This window comes from Scyliorhinus torazame, chromosome 13, assembly GCF_047496885.1.
Source record: "Scyliorhinus torazame isolate Kashiwa2021f chromosome 13, sScyTor2.1, whole genome shotgun sequence".
NCBI classification, from domain to species: domain Eukaryota; kingdom Metazoa; phylum Chordata; class Chondrichthyes; order Carcharhiniformes; family Scyliorhinidae; genus Scyliorhinus; species Scyliorhinus torazame.
The window spans coordinates 185,697,412-185,717,226 of NC_092719.1; the positions used below are offsets into that span (position 1 = coordinate 185,697,412).

At 46.5% G+C, this 19,815-nt stretch overlaps 1 protein-coding gene across 1 annotated transcript in view; it reads left to right on the forward strand.

Annotated features, from left to right (window-relative positions):
- Window positions 1-19,815, forward strand: part of raf1b (Raf-1 proto-oncogene, serine/threonine kinase b) — a 140,261-nt gene that overhangs the window by 97,381 nt on the left and 23,065 nt on the right. Inside the window, exons 11-13 of the mRNA XM_072472564.1 lie at window positions 2,940-3,024; window positions 9,783-9,959; window positions 16,569-16,615. Coding sequence (XP_072328665.1) covers window positions 2,940-3,024; window positions 9,783-9,959; window positions 16,569-16,615 — 309 coding nt within the window. The remainder of the gene's footprint in view (window positions 1-2,939; window positions 3,025-9,782; window positions 9,960-16,568; window positions 16,616-19,815) is intronic.

Genomic DNA, 19,815 nt, shown 5'->3' on the forward strand with positions numbered 1-19,815 from the left:
ATGGGACCCTGGAGCTGTGAAGCAATTGTGCTAACCACTATGCTACCGTGCTACCCTGTGATGCAATAACTCAGTTAAAGAAATTCCTCTATAGTCTTTCCCTTAGCAACTAATTGTAATTGATGACCCATCCTCACTTCTGACCTCGCAAGTGGGGGAAATGACCGTTTCTATTCATTATATCAAAATTTAACATCTCTTCTTGGCGTTCTCATGGTATCACAAATCTTCTTTGTTACTAGAATTTCACATCCCTGGTATCCTCCTGGAGTCCATCTTTTGCGCTCTCTATGGCTTCAGTGTATTTTTTTTGGAGTGGGGAATCCAAACTATCACACAGTATCCTGTGGCCTTGCCATTACTGTGTGTAACCCTGCTATTTAAACCTCTTTGCTCTGGTTTTGCACGCCTCTAATTCCAAAACACAGAATTCTATATTCATGGCTTTATCTACCTAAATCCAGTTTCAGGAAATTATGTATTTGAACAGTCCGATCTTGTTAGGCCGAACTCTTCAGCATTTTTCAATGAAGTGTATACTCCTATTTCTTGTTTTATTATTATCACCTGAGGAAGGAGCAGCGCTCCGAAAGCTAGTGACATCGTAACAAACCTGTTGGACTTTAACCTGGTGTTGTGAGACTTCGTACTTGTTTTATTACCCACACCTGTCCACAATGAATTGTACCTGGATAAAAGCAAATTACTGTGGATGGTGGAATCTGAAACGAAAGAGAAAATGCTGGAAAATCTCAGCAGGTCTGGCAGCATCTGGAGGGAGAGAAAAGAGCTAACGTGTCCGATGACTCTTTGTCAAAGCTGAATTGTACCTGCCTGTCCATTACATTAACCCTGTTTATTGTGTACAGTTGGGGGTTGGTTGGCTCAGCTGGCTGGTTCGTGATACGGAGCGTTTCCCAACAGTGCAGGTTCAATTCCCACACCGACTAAAGTTATTCATGAGGGTCCTGCCTTCTCAACCTTGCCCCTCACCAGGGGTGTGGTGACCATCACCCGGCTCTCTCTCTCTCTCTCAAAAGGGAAGAACAGCCTATGGTCCTCTGGCACTGTGGCGACATTTTACATTACTTTGTACAATGTAGGAGAGGTATAACATAGGCAGATATCAGGACAGAATATATTTTCTTCCTCATTTCACAAGCCCTCCTGCTGTCATTAGTAAATGTTGCTATTATTCTCCTGATGCTTGCCGTACTATTTCTTCAATATCGCTGAGGTTTTCGGGCTATTTACCCTTACAAACTGCATCTGAGGAAAATTTGGTTTCTGGCAAACCCTTTTCTCGAAAGTGAGAACAAAACAAAGAGTAGTCGAGACTGTTTAGAGCAAATTCTGAAGAAGATGAGCAGTTCTGCTCTCGGAAATTGTTATTTTGGATCTGGCACAAAATGTATCCCACAAAGGTTTTAAAAGCCTGAGGCTGAGTCTCACTTTGATGATTTGCTCACTTCACTGGGAGAGCCAAAGTATGGGGCAGCATCTGGAAGACAGAAAAATAAGAGAAAGATCCCATTTTACAAATTCATAGTTGAAATAAAATGGTTGCAGATTTTATATCATGTTCTTTCTTTATTTTACACAATGCTTAATACACCCTTGGATAACTGAATTTACCCATACCTCCGGATAATATTTTTCTGGTTCCTTGCTGGCCTTACTTTGGATGTGGGGAATAAATGTCAAGTCTTAATTAAATTTAATCAATCAGTTTACCAATACCATCCAGGACAAAGCAGGCCTTTTGATTGGCACCTCTTCCTCAAACATTCACTCCCTTCACCACTGACGCACAGTAGCAGCAGTGTGTACCTTCCACAAGATGCACTGCAGGAACTTACCAGGGCTCCTTAGGGAGCTCCTTGCAAACCCTCGACCGCTACCAACTAGAAGGACAAGGGCAGCAGGTATGTGGGCAAACCTGGAAGTTCCCCTCCAAATCACTCACCATCCTGACTTGGAAATATATCACCGTTCCATCACTGTCACTGGGTCAAAATTCCGAAGCTCCCTCTCTAACAGCACAGTGTGTGTATTAACACCATAGGGACTGCAAGCGGTTCAAGAAGGCAGCTCACCACCACCTTCTTCAGAGCAATTACGGATTTGGGCAATAAATGCCCGCCTTGCCAGCAACACCACATCCCATAAAAATGAATTAAAAAAGTTGTTACTTTTTTTTATAATTTAGAGTGCCCAATTCACTTTTTCCAATTAAGGGGTAATTTAGCGTGGCCAATCCACCTACCCTGCACATCTTTGGGTTGTGGGGGCGACACCCACGCAAACACGGAGAGAATGTGCAAACTCCACATGCACAGTGACCCAGGGCTGGGATCGAACCTGGGACCTCAGCGCCGTGAGGCAGCGGTGCTCGCCACCGTGCTGCCCCTAAGTTTTTTAATCCACTTTATTTTTCATCAAGGAAGCCAAAAGGGATTTGATGAGCAAAATGTTAATGTATTGAAGTGCAATGAGGTGAGATTGTCACAGATTTTGTAATATTACTTTCATTTGTGAGACCAGTCTTTTAAAGCAATTTTTATATTCTCATGGCATGATGACAGTGTAGCTGAAGACTCCGTTTTAGCATCATAACCTGAGATAAGATAATTTGTTTGTTTAAAATGCACATTGCTTGGTCTCACAAAGTAATCATTTAGTATCAGCAGGTGAGCCTTATTTCAGGGGGGGGGGGGGTTCATGTTGGCCCTGCCAGTATATATAAAGTTGAAGCATTTGGAGAAAGTTGTGAAGCTGGGATGTCAATAGAGAAGTGAGATTTCTCATGGTCTGATACACATTCCAGCTCTGGTATCACAATAATACATAATGGAAGTTACAAATCACAGAACAAGACTAGATGACTGGACTGCTCCGTTGTGTAACTGATGGACATTGTTGTGAACTTGGTATTTCAGGTGATGTAGCTGTAAAGATTCTAAAGGTGACAGATCCAACACCAGAACAACTGCAGGCTTTTCGGAATGAGGTTCAGGTACTAAGGTAAGAAAAGTAGAGCGTTTCTTGCAGTATCTTATCCAATATTCTTCACTTGACTACTAGCATTAGAAAATGTAGGTTGATTGGTCATTTCTATCAATATTGATTATGGGATGTTGCCAGCACAGAGTGTTTCTATTTTGATTAGATAAAAAATTCACTTGAGCTGCACAACTAATTCATTGTGTAAAGCATTGATGACATTATAAGTCACATGTAAGTGCAAATATTTATTTTTTATCAAGATTGCAACAGAAACACTTGGTTCACAACATTTGATAAGATGTCTAGGGAGCTGTTTAGAGCTTTGCCAATGGGCGATGAGAAAGCAGAAGAGAGGAGATAACTATGTTACGATATTCCACGTCATACATTTATATAGCAGCTTTAAAATAGTAAAATATCCCAAGGTACTTCACAGCAGAGATTAAATTTAAAACCAAGTTACATATGGAGACATTAGATAGTTAACCAAAAGCTTGGTCAAAAAGGTTAGATTTTAAGGTGCATACTGAAGTAGGAGAAAGTGGAAGAGGTGTTTAGCATGGGATTTCCAGAGTTTAACACATAATCAGCTGAAGGTAGAGCTGCCAATGGTGGAGTGAAGAAGATTGGTGATTCACAACTCATTGGGATTGTAGGAATAGAGGAGGTTACAGAGTTAAAGGAACAAGCAAGCCTCCCATTTTACATGCTTTGCAAACTTCAGCCAATCTGTAATGTTGAGTGCTGTCCTTGCGGCTCTACATCAATTCCCGGGCTTCCATTACCTCCAATTTAAAATTCTCATTCTTATGTTGAACTCTTTTCATTGGATGGGATTTTTTTATTGTCACGTGTACCGAGGTACAGTGAAAAGTATTGTTCTGTGTGCAGCTCAGACAGATCATTCGTACATGAAAAGAAAATACATAGGGCAAACATAAAATACACAATGTAAATACATAGACAGAGACATCCGGTAAAGCACACAGGGGTGTAAAAGATGTGTGAAGAGATCAGATCAATCTACAGAGAGGGTCGCTATAGGAGTCTGGTAACAGTGGGATTAAGCTGTTTTTGAATCTGTTAATGCATGTTCTCAGACTTTTGTATCTCCTGCCCGACGGGAGAAATTGGAAGAGTGAGTAAGCCGGGTGGGAGGGGTCTTTGATTATGCTGCCTGCTTTCCCAAGGCAGCGGGAGGTGTAGATGGAGTTAATGGATGGGAGGTGGGTTTCTGTGATGGACTGGGCGGTGTTCACCACTCTCTGAAGTTTCTGACGGTCTTGGGCAGAGCAGTTGCCATACCAGGTTGTGATGCTGCCAGTTAGGATGCTTTCTACGGTGCACGTAAAAGTTGATAAGGTTCAATGTGGACATGCCGAATTTCCTTAGGTTACTGAGAACGTTTCGGCACTGTTGCGCTTTCTTGATTGTTGCGTCGATATGGGTGGACCAGGACAGATTGTTGGTAATGTGCATAGCTAAGAATTTGAAGCTGTCAACCATCTCCACCTTGGCCCCATTGATGCAGACAGGGGTGTGTACGATACTTTGCTTCCTGATGTCAATGACTAGCTCTTTAGTTTTGCTGACATTGAGGGAGAGATTGTTGTCGTTAAACCACTCAACTAGGTTCTCTATGTCCCTCCTGTACTCTGACTCATGGTTGTTCGAGATCGAACCCACTACGGTTGTGTCATCAGCAAATCTGTAGATGGAGTTGGAGCTAAAATTTGCCACACAAATATAGGGAGTATAGAGGGGGCTAAGTACGCAGCCTGGCAGGGCCTCCGTATTGAGGAATATCGTGGAGGAGGTGTTGTTTATCCTTACTGATTGTGGCCACCCTATTGCCTCCAAACCTTACTGATTCAAGCCATCCCATTGCCTCCAGTTCTACACGCACCTTGGGCGAGATTCTCCGAGCCCCCACCGGGTCGGCGAATCGCCGGGGGCTGGCGTGAATCCCGCCCCCGCCGGTTCCCGAATACTCCACCACCAGATATTCGGCGGGGCCGGGAATCGCGGCGTGCCAGTTGGCGACCCCCCCCGCGATTCTCCGGCCCGAATGGGCCGAAGTCCCGCCGCTAAAATGCCTGTCCTGCCGGCGTAGATTAAACCACCTACCTTACCGGCGGGACAAGGCGGCGCGGGCGGGCTCTGGGGTCCTGGGGGGCGCGCGGGGCGATCTGGCCCCGGGGGGGTGCCCCCACGGTGGCCTGGCCCGCGATCGGGGCCCACGGGCGGGCCTGTGCCGTGGGGGCACACTTTCCCTTCCGCCTTCGCCACGGTCTCCACCATGGCGGAGGCGGAAGAGACTCCCTCCACTGCGCATGCGCGGGAATGCCGTCAGCGTCCGCTGACGCTCCCGCGCATGCGCCGCCCGGAGATGTCATTTCCACGCCAGCTGGCGGGGCACCAAAGGCCTTTTCCACCAGCTGGCGGGGCAGAAATTCGTCCGGCGCGGGCCTAGCCCCTTAAAGTTGGGGCTCGGCCCCCAAAGATGCGGAGCATTCCGCACCATTGGGGCGGCGCGATGCCCGACTGATTTGCGCCGTTTTGGGCGCCAGTCGGCGGACATCGCGCCGCTTCCGGAGAATTGCGCCCCTTGTTTCCAATTCTCCATTCCACTTACTGTGTCCTTTTATGCATACTCCCCTTCCCTTGCTTCACTGTTGATGTTCATTTCCTCAGCTGTACAGGCCCCAGGCTGATCAATTCCCTTCCTATACCTTCTGCTTATCCATCTCCCTCTCCTTCTTTAAGGGCCACCTTAGAATTCACCACTTTGATTAAGCTTTTGGACATCCTTCCTGATATCTTTTTGTTTGGATCTGTGCCAAACTTTGTTTGGTTACATCTCTGAAACACCCTGCGATGTTTTTCTATGTTAAATGGCTCTATACAAATTCATGCAGTTGACACATTTTAAAAAATATATATATTTTTATTCTCCTTTTTCACATTTTCTCCCAAATTTACACCTACCAATAATAAACAATAAGCAGTAACGAATACAGTGTCAATCCCCATATCAACAACAATCCCATCCTCCCACCAAACCCCCGAACAGCAGCCCGCATGTTGACATAAACAAATAACAAAAAGGAATCAGGAATCACCCATCGTCACCATTAACACATACAGTCCCCAACCCCCCATAATGTTCAATGTAATCCAATTCTCGAAAGTGTATAATGAATAACACCCATGACTTGTCGAACCCCTCCATCCTTCCCCTCAATTCAAACTTAACCTTCTCAAGAGTTAAGAATTCCAGCAGGACCCCCGCCACGCCAGGGCACAGGGTGGAGAGGTTGATCTCCATCCCAACAGGATCCGCCTTCGGGCGATCAACGAGACGAAGGCTACATCTGCCTCCGCACTCGTTTCCAACCCCTGCTGGTCCGACACCCCGAATATGGCCCCCGAGGAACCTGGTCCAGTTTCACATGCACCACTTTACAGATTACCCTAAAACCTCCTTCCAGTAATCCTCCAGCTTTGGACAGGACCAAAACATATGAATGTGGTATGCACCCCCCCCCCCCCCCCCCTCTCCCCCCGCAACGCTCACACACATCTTCTACCCCCTCAAAGAGCCGGCTCATCCTCGCCCTTGTGAGGTGCGCTCTATACGCCACCTTCAGCTTAATCAGCCCCAACCTCGCCCACAAGGTGGAGGCGTTCACTCTCCGGAGCACCTCGCACCAGAACCCCTCCTCCATACCCTCTCCCAACTCTTCCTCCCACTTTGCCTTGATCCCTCCCAACGGTGCTTTCTCCTCTTCCAAAATAGCCCCGGAAACCGCCGACACTGCCCCCTTTTCCAGTCCCCCTGTCGGCAGCACCTCCTCCAGCAATGTGGAGGCTGGCTCCACCAGGAAGCTCTGTATCTCCTTCCTGGCAAAATCTCGAATCTGCATGTATCTATACATTTCCCCCTGCTCCAGCCCATACTTCGCTTCCAGCTCCTTCAATCCTGCTAACCAACACCCATGAAACAAATCTTTTAGTGTCCTAATCCCTTTCTCCTCCCATCACCGAAAATTTCCATCCCATTTCCCTGGCTCAAATCTGTGGTTCCCCCGAATTGGCAATGCAGTTGACACTTGAAAGTCCCAGATGCCTGAGTGAGTTTGTCCAAGTCGGTCAGAGGGCCACAGTGAACAAGAAGTCATTGAGCTATGTAGATTAATTTAGATCATCTTACCGAGTGCGAGAGTATGGGTGCAACAACCGACCTCAGCACCACTGGTTATAGAGACAAATTGACCACAATTTGCACTGCTGCAAACATATAGGGCGCAACTGTCCAGAACCATTTCTAAGTTCATTTGTGGCGGGTGTTTCAGGGAGTTTTCTGCCGGCGAGTTCCCCACCGCTATTCAATGACATTTGGTCACTTTTTTGGGCCCTGGGGAGTTTCTCACCGGTTTAATCCACACTTCAGGCGGGATTCTACGGCCGCGTCATTCGCCCGTCCAAGGTCAATGGATTTTTCCATTGTCGGCTTCTCAATCGTGGCGTACTTGTGGCCGGCAGGGCAGAAGAATCCAGCCCGTAGAATGTTTTTAGCACTGGGGAACTGGACTCGGAGATCGGGACGTCATTTGAAAGGGTGCCCCGATCTCTAAGTGAGCTTGCCCCCCACCCATGGAAAATGTCACCCTCCACACACATGGACACTACCCACACCTACCCAAGTGAGGACACCCTGCAATGGGGTCGCTGGGGATCCCCCCTCTTCAGGCCCCCACCTCCCCAAACCCCCTGACAGCATCACCTTCCAGAGGCCCCTTCTTACCAGCCCTGCACTCCCCCACCCATCAAACCCATCCTCCACCCTCATTTCATGGGAATTGGTCCCCCACACCCCCAGACCCTTGGCAGTGCCACCTTGGCGCTTGGGTAACCATGCATTGGCACATTGGCACCCAGGCAGTGCTCTTGCCAGCTTGGCAGTGCCACCCAGGCACCTTGGCAGTGCCTGGCTGCAGCCTCCCTGGGGAGGCCGGAGAATTGACGGAGGCCAATGGATCCCTTGCAGGTAGGTCATAAGTAGGTTTATAACCTACTTCCGAGAACGCTGTTTAGTCCCGCCCCTTTTGGGCAGAGTTCCAACTCTTGACATTTCGCGGGACTTGGGTGAATCCTGTGAGGCACGGAGGCTTTCAGGAGGTCCACTGGAGACCTCTCACGGGATGCTCCGGTAGAGATCTCCAGCGCAACGTGACAAGAGAATCGCAAGAGAATGATGGATAGGTAATGACTCCTGATCCATTAGGTCTGTCCCACACAATCGCAATACCTTGGGCGGGATTCTCCCCTACCCGGCAGAGCGGGCGGTCCCAGCGCCGAGGAGTGGCGTGAACCACTCCGGTGTCGGGCTGCCTCGAAGGTGTGGAATCCCCCACACCTTCAGGGGCAAGGCCGGCGCCGGAGTGCTTTGCGCCCAGCCGGCCGGCACGGAGGGGGCTTGGCGCCACGCCAACCGGCGCCAAAGGGCCTCCGCCAGCCGGCGCGAGTTGGCGCATGCGCGGGAGAGCCAGCGTGTGCTGCCGTCATCCCAGCGAATGCGCAGGGGGGATTCATCTCTGCGTCGGCCATCGCAAGCTTTTACACCAGCCGACGCGGAGGAATAGAGTGCCCGCACGGCACATGCCCGCCCTCGGATCGGTGGGCCCCGATCGCGGGCCAGGGCACCGTGGGGGCACCTCCCGGGGCCAGATACCCCGTGCCCCACCCCCCAGGACCCCGGAGGCCGCCCGCGGTAAGTACCTACTCTAATTTACGCCGGCGGGACCGGCCGAAAACGGGTGGCCACTCAGCCCATCGCCGGCCGGAGATTCGCGGGGGGGAGCCGCGGCCGCCGACCGGCGCGGCACGATTCCCGCCCCCGCCAAATCCCCGGTGCCGGAGAATTCGGCAGCCGGCGGGGGCGGGATTCACGCTGCCCCCTGGTGATTCTCCGACCCGGCAGGGGGTTGGAGAATCCTGCCCCTTGTGTATCACAGTATATGCCCTCCGCGTCAGACTGAAACCACATGATAAGACTATGACGTAGGCGAAAGAAGGCCATTTGGCCCAACAGGTCTGCCCTGCTATTCAGTGGGATCATGACTGATCTGATCTAGTGATCCACTTTGCTTCCATAGCCCATAACCTTTGATTCCCATTCTGATTAAAAATCTATGAGCTTTGAACACACTTAATGACCCAACCTCTGCGGTAAGGAATTCCACACGTTCACTGCCCTCTGATGTTGTTGGAAAAGTGAAAAATCCTATAAAACCCGAAACCAATTGGGGGGGATGATATCTGGACAATATCCTTCTGACCGAACTAGTGATCAAAACTAGTCCAGGAGATCACTGGCCCTGAATTCTGAGTAAGAGGTGACATACATCCCAACCAGAAACAGGGCAGTTCTCCTGCTTTTGAGAATTAAGCAAGTCAATGTACACTCATGAGATGGCAACCTGTTCTAGATGTCCACTATTATGTGGGAAGAGAACCATCTCCCTACATCTAACCTAGATTGGACCTTGCACACAACAAAATTTAATCAGATACTATCATGGTTCGCACGTCAAATTTGTGGATGTCTATCACTGATTCAGCTTAGCACGTGGTCACTACTTTTAGTATTTGAGAGAGGGGAGGAAATTGACAAAGAAAAAATATAAAATGTTTCACGTTCTCTTTTCATTCATGCCATCATTTTTGTTTTACAGCAGGTACTTTTCTGATTGTAACCTTTTCTCTCGTCACAGAAAGACACGACACGTAAACATCTTATTATTTATGGGCTACATGACCAGGTTTAACCTGGCCATTGTCACTCAGTGGTGTGAAGGGAACAGCCTGTACCAGCACTTGCACGTACAAGAAATAAAGCTGGAGATGTTTCAGCTAATTGACATTGCTCGTCAGACAGCCCAAGGAATGGAGTGAGTACAACTGCATAAAACCGGCATTGTGGCGCATTGACGTGACTTCTGACCCTGGTTTATACATTCAAGTAAAAACTTTGTTGTGGTGTAGTTTAGTTTCACATTTAACTCCTTTTGAATATTCTACTCTGATAACTACACTTATTTTTTGACGTTCTGGTATTTTCACCCTGCTGAACACATTATATTAAGCCATGATGAATAGACAAGAAGCGGTAAAGGAGTCCCAAGGTAATAGCTTTAGGCTGTGACGTAGTGTTGAATCACTACACTTTTTTATTCATCAGTCATTCTAGCGTTGAATCAAGACTGTTGGAATCTTTGCTGCCATATAGTGCCAGCCATGGCTCAGATGTAGCACTCTCATCTCTGAATCAGAAAGTTGTGGTGTCCAAGTTCCACTGATGAGACTTGAAGCTGATGTTCCAGTGTAATAGTGAGGAAGTGCTGCAGTATTGCTGAAAGAGAGGCCCTGCCCTCTCTCAGGTGGATGTTAAAGATCCCATAAGACAACAGCAGGGGAGTTCTTTCTGCTATTCTGGTCAATGTTTATTCCCCACTTATCATCAGTAAAACAGACTATCTGACCATTATTACATTGCTGTTTATGCATATTGGTTCCCACATTTCCTACATCACAACATTTTAATAAATGTTCCATTGGCTATAAAACAATCTGGGATGTCCGGAGGTTGAAAAAGCCACCGATATAAGTGAAATTATAGCACCTGAAATATAAGTTTAACAGGAACTCGTATCTCTGATTTGTACCAGTTATACTACATGGGTGGATCAACTAGTGTTGCAAGGTCTAAGGTACCACCATCAGGCAAGACCCATCCGAAGTGGAGGTGCAGTGTTATATGGCAGGAGTCAGTGCTCCAGGGAGTTCCCAACACTGGCTGTGGATCCCTTGAAGGCTCATGGCACCAGTACAAACATGGACAATGAAACCATGGCTAACCAGTCAGTGTTCCTCCACTTTGAACATAACTTGGCAGAACCACTGAGAGCAGTGAGGGTTCAGAACATAATCTGGATGGGGTTCGCATGTCTGTCACCCCAAGAATGACTCCGTAGCATCATTATTGACCAAGATCGCTGAGTTCTAAAGGACTGAGCTTGCAGATGGTGGTGTCAGTGATGGTATTGATGGCAGTGATCCTAGTAGTGACTTTGTGAAGACAGAGTCCTATCTTCACACTGAGGACATGGTGTATGACTGTGTGCAGCATTATTACCATGCTAAATGGGATACATTTAGAAGGGATCTAATAGCTTAAAACTGGGCATCCATAGGCACTTTGGGCCATTAAAGGAGAAGAATTAAATTCCACCACCACCTGCGCCCTCATGATCTGGCATATCCCTCATTCTACCATTATCATCAAGCTAGGAGGTCAACTCTACTTCAATGAAAAGTGCAGAAGCGCAAGCCAGGAACAACATTTGCCTTACCTGAAAAATGAGGTGCCAGCCTGTTGAAGCTGTAACACTGGACCACGTGGATGCTATACTCAGAGTTAAAAGTACCCATGGCCAAGTGATCAGATCAAAGCTCTGTGGTGCAGTCAGGAATGGTGGTGAACAATTAAATAACTGATGGAAGGAAGAGGTTTCACAATTATCCCTGTCCTCAATGTCGACAGAGCCCAGCAGATGAGTGCAAAAGACAAGGTGAAAGTGTTCATAACCACCTTCAGCCGGACGTAGATGATCTTTCTCAGCCCCTTCCATTACAGATGCCAGCCCTAAGTCAATTTGATTTACTCCATGTAATTTCAAGAAAAGGCTGTGCACAAAGGATGTGGGCCATGGCAAAATACTGGCAATAGCACTGAAGACCTATGCTCAATAATTGCCATGGCACAAAGCAGATAAATCGAATCTGTTCAATTACTGCTCCACCGGGCTACCCACAATCATCAATAAGGTGAAGTTAAGTGCCAAAGACAGTGCCATCAGTCAGCATTTACTCAGCACTAACCTGTTTCCAGTGCTCAGTTTGGGTTCCACCGGAACCACTTGGCTCAAGTTCTCATTACGGCCTTAATCCAATCATGGTCAAAGGACCTGAATTCCTGAGGTGAAGTGAGAGATTCAGTGACTGAATGAGGCATCAAGGAGCCCCAGTAAATTTGAAGTCTGTGGTAATCAGGAGGAAAGCGGTCATTTGGCTGGAGTCCGATCGAGTACAAAGGCGAATGGTTGTGGTTGCAGGCCAATAATTTCAGCTCCAGGACACCAGTCGAGGAGCTCCTTGGGGCAATTGTGGCCGAGCTATCTTTGCCTGCTTTATTAAGCCAATGTCAGAAATGGTGATCAAAAAGCTATCATCAATTGTTATAAAAATCCACCTGGTTCACTAATATGCTGTAGGGAAGGAAATCCACTGTCGTTATCCAGTTCAGCCTTATATGACTTTAGATCTACAGCAATGCAGTTGCTCTTAACTGTCCTTTGAAATGGCGCAGCAAGCCATTGACATCCAATGGCAACTAGGGAAGGGCAACAAATGTTGGGCTAGCCAGCAACACCAAAATCCCATGATAGAATAAAGACATAACCTTTGCTGCACCATGAGTTCAGAAATAGGGATTTTGCTAATAATTGCCCAGTGTTCAGTTCCAATTGCAGTTGTTCAAATGATGAAGTAGTCTGTTCCCACATGCAACCAGACCTGGGTAACATCCAAGCTTGGGCTGCTATGTGACAAGTAACATTCACACCACAAAAGTGCCAGCTAATGACCATTTCTAACATGAGACAGTGCCTTCCCTTGGCATTCAGCAGCATTACGATTATTGAATCCCACACCATTAACATTCTGGGGGTCACCATTGACCAGAAATATAATTTGGCTAGCCATATAACTATTGTGGCTACAAGAGTAGGCCAGAAGCTGGATATCTTAGAGTAAGTTTCACCTCCTGACTTCCCAATGCTTTTCATCACCTACAAGACACAACCTAAGAGTATGATGGAATACTCTCCACTTGCCTGGATGAGTGCAGCTCCAGCAACACTCCCATCCAAGACAAGGCATCTCGCTTGGTTGGCATCCTGCCACCACCTTAAACGTAACACTCGCTCCACCACTGTTGCACTGCAGGAACGTTCCATAGTTTATTCAGCAGCATCTTCCAGACCTGTAACCTGCGCCACCTAGAAGAAGCAAGGAAGCAAGCACATGGGAACATCACCCCTCACAAATGCCCCTCCAATTCACACACTACCCCAACTTTGAAATATATCGGGCAAAATTCTCCGTTTGGGGACTATTGCAACCGATTTACATTTTCCCTGGGAGCACAAATCGGGAAGCAACTCTGTATCCCTTGCCATGCAAATTTATGCATGACGAGGAATACGAGGGATTCCCACTGTCTGGCCGCCATTTTGAGCGGGCTGCCTGATAGTGACGTTGGCGGCTGGCCAGCCCCACCACAAAGAACCCCCCCACCACACCGCATAGCAGCCCCCACACCACAAAGCACCCCCCCCCCCCCACGCTGCACCGCAAAGCAGCCCCGAATCCTGAATTGCCTGGGTGACCCCCCCCAGGGATCCCTGGGGGTGGGGTCTCCCTATTAAGTGGGTCTCTGGGGGCGCCCTATTAAGGGGGTCTCTTGGGGGGTTCTCCCATTTTGGGGTTCTGGAGAGGAGGCTACATGGGAGAGGGGGGTTCTAGTTGAGGAGGGATGGGCAAGTAGTGCATTGTGGGGAGAGGGTGGCCCTCTGATGGATTTTGGAGGCAACTCCCCATTGGTCCACAGTGAGGTCCACCGTCAGGGCCACGGTGGTAAATACCAGAAGGACCGGAGAATAATGGAGGGCCAGAGAATAGGGTGCCAGACCCGCTAAATGGATGCAAATGGGTTATTCACAGAACCACAGAATAATACAATGTAGAAGATGCCCTTCGGCCCATCAAGCCTGTACCGACCCATGAAAGACCTGACCTGCCTACCTAATCCCCATTTGCCAGCACTTGGCCCATAGCCTTAAAGGCTATGGCACTAATACCCATTTTCACTCATTTACATCCTCCCGCTGACACACAGTCGTAATCTTTGATACTGGTGCCAGCGGGGGAATTGGAGCATCGGGCGCCGATCCTGATTTTCCCATGTTGCCTGATTCTCCATCCCATCGGGAAATGCGCTTCAGACATCCTGGGACGGCGAATCCAGCTTTCCTTCTTCCAGAGTGGGTCAAAATCTTACAACGCCCACCTGGCAGAACTGGGAACGCTCTCACCTTACAGACAACAGCGGTTGAAGAAGGCGGCTCATCACCACCTCCTCAGGACAAATGGGGATGGAAAATAAATGCTGGCCTTGACAGCGACATCCACATCCTGTGAATGAATACATTTTGAAATGAGAAAACAGCAGAACCAGTATTTCAAATGCAGAGGATTTCTCTTTCCATCTATGTCAGCAACTAATTGACTAATACTTATGATGGATCTTGGGTCCTTTTCTATATGACTCATCAGATAAACTTGCTGAGCCTTCTGGAAAGCTCATGTGAGGCTTTTATTGAAGAGTAGGATTCTTGGAATTAAATGCAAATTAGTTCCCTGATTGAAAAATGGCATAACAACAGAAAGCTTCTCTGTTTTTCCTGAATTCATTTTTTATCTTGTATACCGGTGGTGTAAGTCAAGGGAGAAATGAGACTGATTTAAGAAAACCGAACTTGAGTCCAAATCTGATTGATATTGGCAGAGCACTATCCGTGTGAACATTAGTCTGCATTCTGCTATTGCTGCAGCTGCTTATTTTGTTTTAATAACCTCTCGTGTTCCCCACAGCTTGTGAGCCATAGGTCTAAATGTCAGTTTCTAATGTTGAAGATTTTATCCCCCACAGATAAATTAGCTACTTTGCACATCATTCATAGCAATCTCTATCTGTCACTGTTTAAGAAACACAATAGGGTACACAGGCCCTGTTGTTCAATTTTATTTTCATTGAATAAACATTGCTGAATTAGTACAATGGTTAATTGTAATTGACGATGAGGAAATTGTGCCTCTGAAAAAATCCAATGGTGACTGTTAAGGCATTTGTAAATTGGATGAGTTCTGTCAATGATACTCTTCCCATTGATGGCTGCTCTCTAATATTAGGCAGACCCCTCTAGAGACCCGACTGTGCTGGAGACGCACATTCTCACGAGTTGCTGTTATTTCAAATTTGATCTGATTCTTCTTATTTTCTACTCGTTAGTTACAAGCTCCAATGGACCAAAGTTTGGAATAGCTGAAAAAGAATTGTTAAAATGGGAGAGCAGTGTACTATGTTGTGTCTCACTCTCCTGGGAGCCCCCAACTCAAAAGTAAAACTACCATGATTAGATAATGGTACCTGGGGCAGGTTTAGCTTAGTTGGCTGGACAGCTGGTTTGTGACGCAGAGCGAGGCCAGCAGCATGGGTTCAATTCCCGTGTCGGCTGAGGTGATTCGTGAAGGCCCCACTTTCTCAACCTTGCCCCTCGCCTGAGGTATGGTGATCCTCCGGTTAAATCACCAAAGGTCAGCTCTCCCCCTCAAAGGGGAAAGCAACCTATGGTCATCTGGAACTATGGTGACTTTACGTTATATAGATAAGACCAGGCGTCCTCTGCTGTAATGTTGTAATGTTCTCTAGAAATCCATATTTAAATTAACTTAAAAGTTGAGGGGAAAAGCCTTGGTCTAACAAATCCCTTGAAAATATCATAGTTTTTAACATTTTATCCAAAATTGCTTGTGACAGTTTCACCGATACTTTGTAAAGATAGCCTAGAAATTCCATGTAGTGAAATGCACCACTTTAATGCCAGTGGAAACTGCAATGTGCCTCTGAAAAAACTGGGTCAGCTTATTTTCATAACTTTAGAAGTCAAACATGCATAAAATAGAAGCAATCTTTTGGGATGCATGGAAATGACAGTGTAGTTCTTTTACATATTAAAAAAAACCCTAACGTTTCCAGGCTGGGGGGGCAAAAGTTAAGTAAGGTACAAGTCCTGTACAAGTCCTAAGGTACAAGTCCCTGGTCAGTTAACTGTAAGCTAACTTGGTTCTGTGGGCCCATTTTTAACTCTGAGAAAGTGAATGGGTTTTGAGTGAGCTAAAATCTTGCCATATGTCTCATAATTATTTTTGTGGAAATTTACAAGAATGTCTAATAGAGGAGAAGTTGTTACAAACAGCCAAAGTAGTGACAAGGGCCAGGTAAACAAAGAGGATGCCACATTTTCAGAGTCTGCTCTATTTTGTAGAGATGGGTTTGCATGGCAAAGGGCAAACAAGAGTGTTGGGTTCTGTGGCAGTAAACCTATGAGTAAGGCCACTCAAGCCATGTAGAACGAGGTGACCTCTGGACTACAGACCTCAAAAAGCTCAATGACCTGACCAGGGCATGCAAGATATCACTTAATTTTCTTTCAGGGACACTTTCAGTGCTGTCGCACACAGTATTGATAAGAAAGGCAAATCCAGTGTCGATTTTCAATTTAAAATATTTACCTGGAAAGAGAGAAAATTTGCATTATGGCGAGAAACATCACTGTGCTGGAACATAATAGCCTGACTGTGGTTTGCTTTTTTTATAGTTATTTACATGCAAAGAATATTATCCACAGAGACATGAAGTCAAACAGTATCCTTTTCAATTTGATCTTTGACCCTTTCAGCAGGATGATACGCAGCAGAAATAAATGCCAAATTTTGATGAGTGCCAAGCATGAAATTTTCCATCATGACATTACCAAAATCAATGGAATTCATATCTCCAACCGCGCAAATCAGTTTATTTTATTTGCAGCTCAGGTTTCACTCTTGCATTGTGCACTGTGCTGCTTCCTCGCCTAACTCACTGGTATGTGTTCTTCTCGATTCATAATTGACAACTAAGCCCATCAATAGAAAGATGCATGTTCCAAGAGCCATATCAATTTGATTTGGGTTTATGAATGTTAACTAGGCTGCCTGCTGAGCCCCTATGTTGATGCCCAGGAGTCTGGTGCAATTACCATTTTTCTCACTGCTGGCAGGTTGATAAACAGGCAGGTTCATGGCGATTAATTACAAAAAAAAAAATCTTTATTGTCACAAGTAGGCTTATATTAACACTGCAAAGAAGTTACTGTGAAAATCCCCTAGTCGCCACACTCCGGCGCCTGTTCAGGTTCACTGGGGGAACGTCCAAATTACCTAATAGCACGTCTTTTGGGATTTGTGGGAGGAAACCAGAGCACCCGGAGGAGACCCACGCCGACACGGGGAGAATGTGCAGACTCCGCACAGACAGTGACCCAAGCTGGGAATCGAACCTGGGACCCTGGCGCTGTGAAACCATTGTGCTAACCACTGTGCTACCGTGCTGCACCATTAGCCTCTTTAGGATACAATTAGCAAACCTTGGCTCTGCCCTTTGTGCTTGCAAGGCAGTAAGTGAAACAATGGTCACTCCATTGACGAAAGGCTGTGTGTGTTGTGCAGGCATTTATATGATTGTTTAAAATTTTGAGAGACTACATAGTACCTATAGAATCACAGAATTTACAGTGAAGAAGGAGGCCATTCGGCCTATCGAGTCTGCACCGGCCCATAGAAAGGGCACCCTACTTAAGCCCAAGCCTCCACCCTATCCCAGTAACCCCACCTAACCTTTTGGACGCTAAGGGGCAATTTATCATGGTCAATCCACCTAACCTGCACATCTTTGGACTGTGGGAGGAAACCGCAACACCTGGAGGAAACCCATGCAGACAAAGTGTAAACTCCACAAAGTCACCCGAGGCCGGAATTGAACCTGGGACCTTGGAGCTGTGAGGTAGCAGTGCTAACCACTGTGCCTCTGTGCCGCACCTGATTGAAATAGCGGACTTGGCATGTATGAACAGAATGTGACTGGTTAAAGTGTCATTACTATGTGGAACAAAATTAAGCACGAGGATACTTAAGCAAATTATTAAATGTTGTCAAATAGTGGACGTAGGATTAGTTAAATGCATAAGATATTATTTTGCTGTTGAAGTGGTCTGTAGTTCTAAACAGCCGCAATGTTTGATGTTATGAAGCAAACTCCGCTTGATTAGAGTTGAAAACTTGCAGATCAGCGGGTACTCGCAAATTTCAGACTACATGTCTGAAGATCTCATAGTAGACTGCGTGGTTATCATATTTATTTATTCCGAAGATTGCTTTGAATCTGTAATAAAATACGATATCCAGAGTATGACAGATGCAGGCTAGATATTTTTGCTATATTATCTATTTATTCATCTATATCTTTTATATTGAAAATGATTCCATATTTCATGGTTTCCTGTCAGTCACACTTGCTTCCACATTCTCTGGTGTCAGTTAGAGCAATCTTGGTTCACTTAGCCCTATGCTGAGCCAGAAATGTTTATGAAACTAGAACTTCAGCCAATCAGATGCCCAAATATTTTATGAAATATTTTTTCACCCATTTCTCTTCCCCCCCCCCCCCCACCCCCCCGCCGCCGCCCCCCTCACCTTGCTAACAAGTTAAAAATAAAATTTTTTATTTTCAGTGTATCCATTAACAACGGAGATGTCCACATGTTTAGAATTGCCAACAGATGAGAAGGCTGGTTATAATTTGAGGCTGTCTGCTCTTTTGCAGCTTCCTTCACTGAGGAGCAGAGGAAATGATGGAGATAATACATTTACGCTTTATGTCTGGGATTGTGTGGTGCGATGGAGAGAAGCATGGAATAGTATAGTACACAAGGCAGCTATTTATCGCATTGAATCTGTTCCAGGTCTTTCAAAGTGCAATCCATTTATTTCCAATTCCTGCGCTTTCCTGATATCTCTGCAATTTATTTCTCCTTACTTACCAATTCCCCTTTGAAGGCTACTATTGAATCTGTATCCACCACTCTATTGGCCAGTGCATTCCAAATCTTACCCACTCTTTGCTTTAAAAAGCTTTCGCTCGGATTCTTTTACCAAGCATGATAAATCTGTGCCTTCCATTATTGACCCCCTCAGCCACTGAAAAGTTTCTTTCGTCACTCCATCTCAATTGTTCATGACCTGAACAATTCTAACAAATCTCCTGTTAGCCATCACTGCTCTAAGGTGAACATGACCAGCTTCTCTCATCTATCCATATGACTGTAATCCATATCCCTCTAACCAATTCAGTATATCTCTTCCTTACCCTGTCCATGGCCTTAATGCCCATCCTAAAGTGAGGTGAATAGAACTGTACACAATTCTTCCCTGGGGCTAAACTAGTGTTTTATCTAGAGCTCAAGTGAAAATCCACCTCATTGTATATCATATGCAATAATGGGTGGGATCTTTTAAGTTGGCCTGACAGCGACAACCCCACTCCTCTCCTCCTCCCTTCGCCGCATGTTCCCCGGCGACGGAGGGTGCGAATAACAGGAAACTCCATTGACACCGGCGGGACAGAAAGATCCCATCGCTGGCCAATGGTAGGCTGTCACCGCAAAACACGCCATGGTGGAGGGGGTGGAAATATCCGCTCAATGCTTCTCTTCATATAAAGTCGGGCATCCCCTAATTTATAGTGGACAATCAGGAGAAGTCCCCAGAAACTCATCTCCCATACGGTATAGGTGTATATCCATTTCGATTATGAGTGGTTAGCACTGCTGCCTCTCAGTGTCAGGGACCCAGGTTCGATTCCGACCTTGGGCGACTGTGTGGAGTTTGCACATTCTTCCCATGTCTGCGTGGGTTTCATCCGGGTGCTCTGGTTTCCTCCCATAGTCCAAAGATATGCAGGTTAGATGGATTGGATATGCTAAATTGTCCCTAGGTGGGATTACAAGGATAGGGTAGGGGATTGGGCAT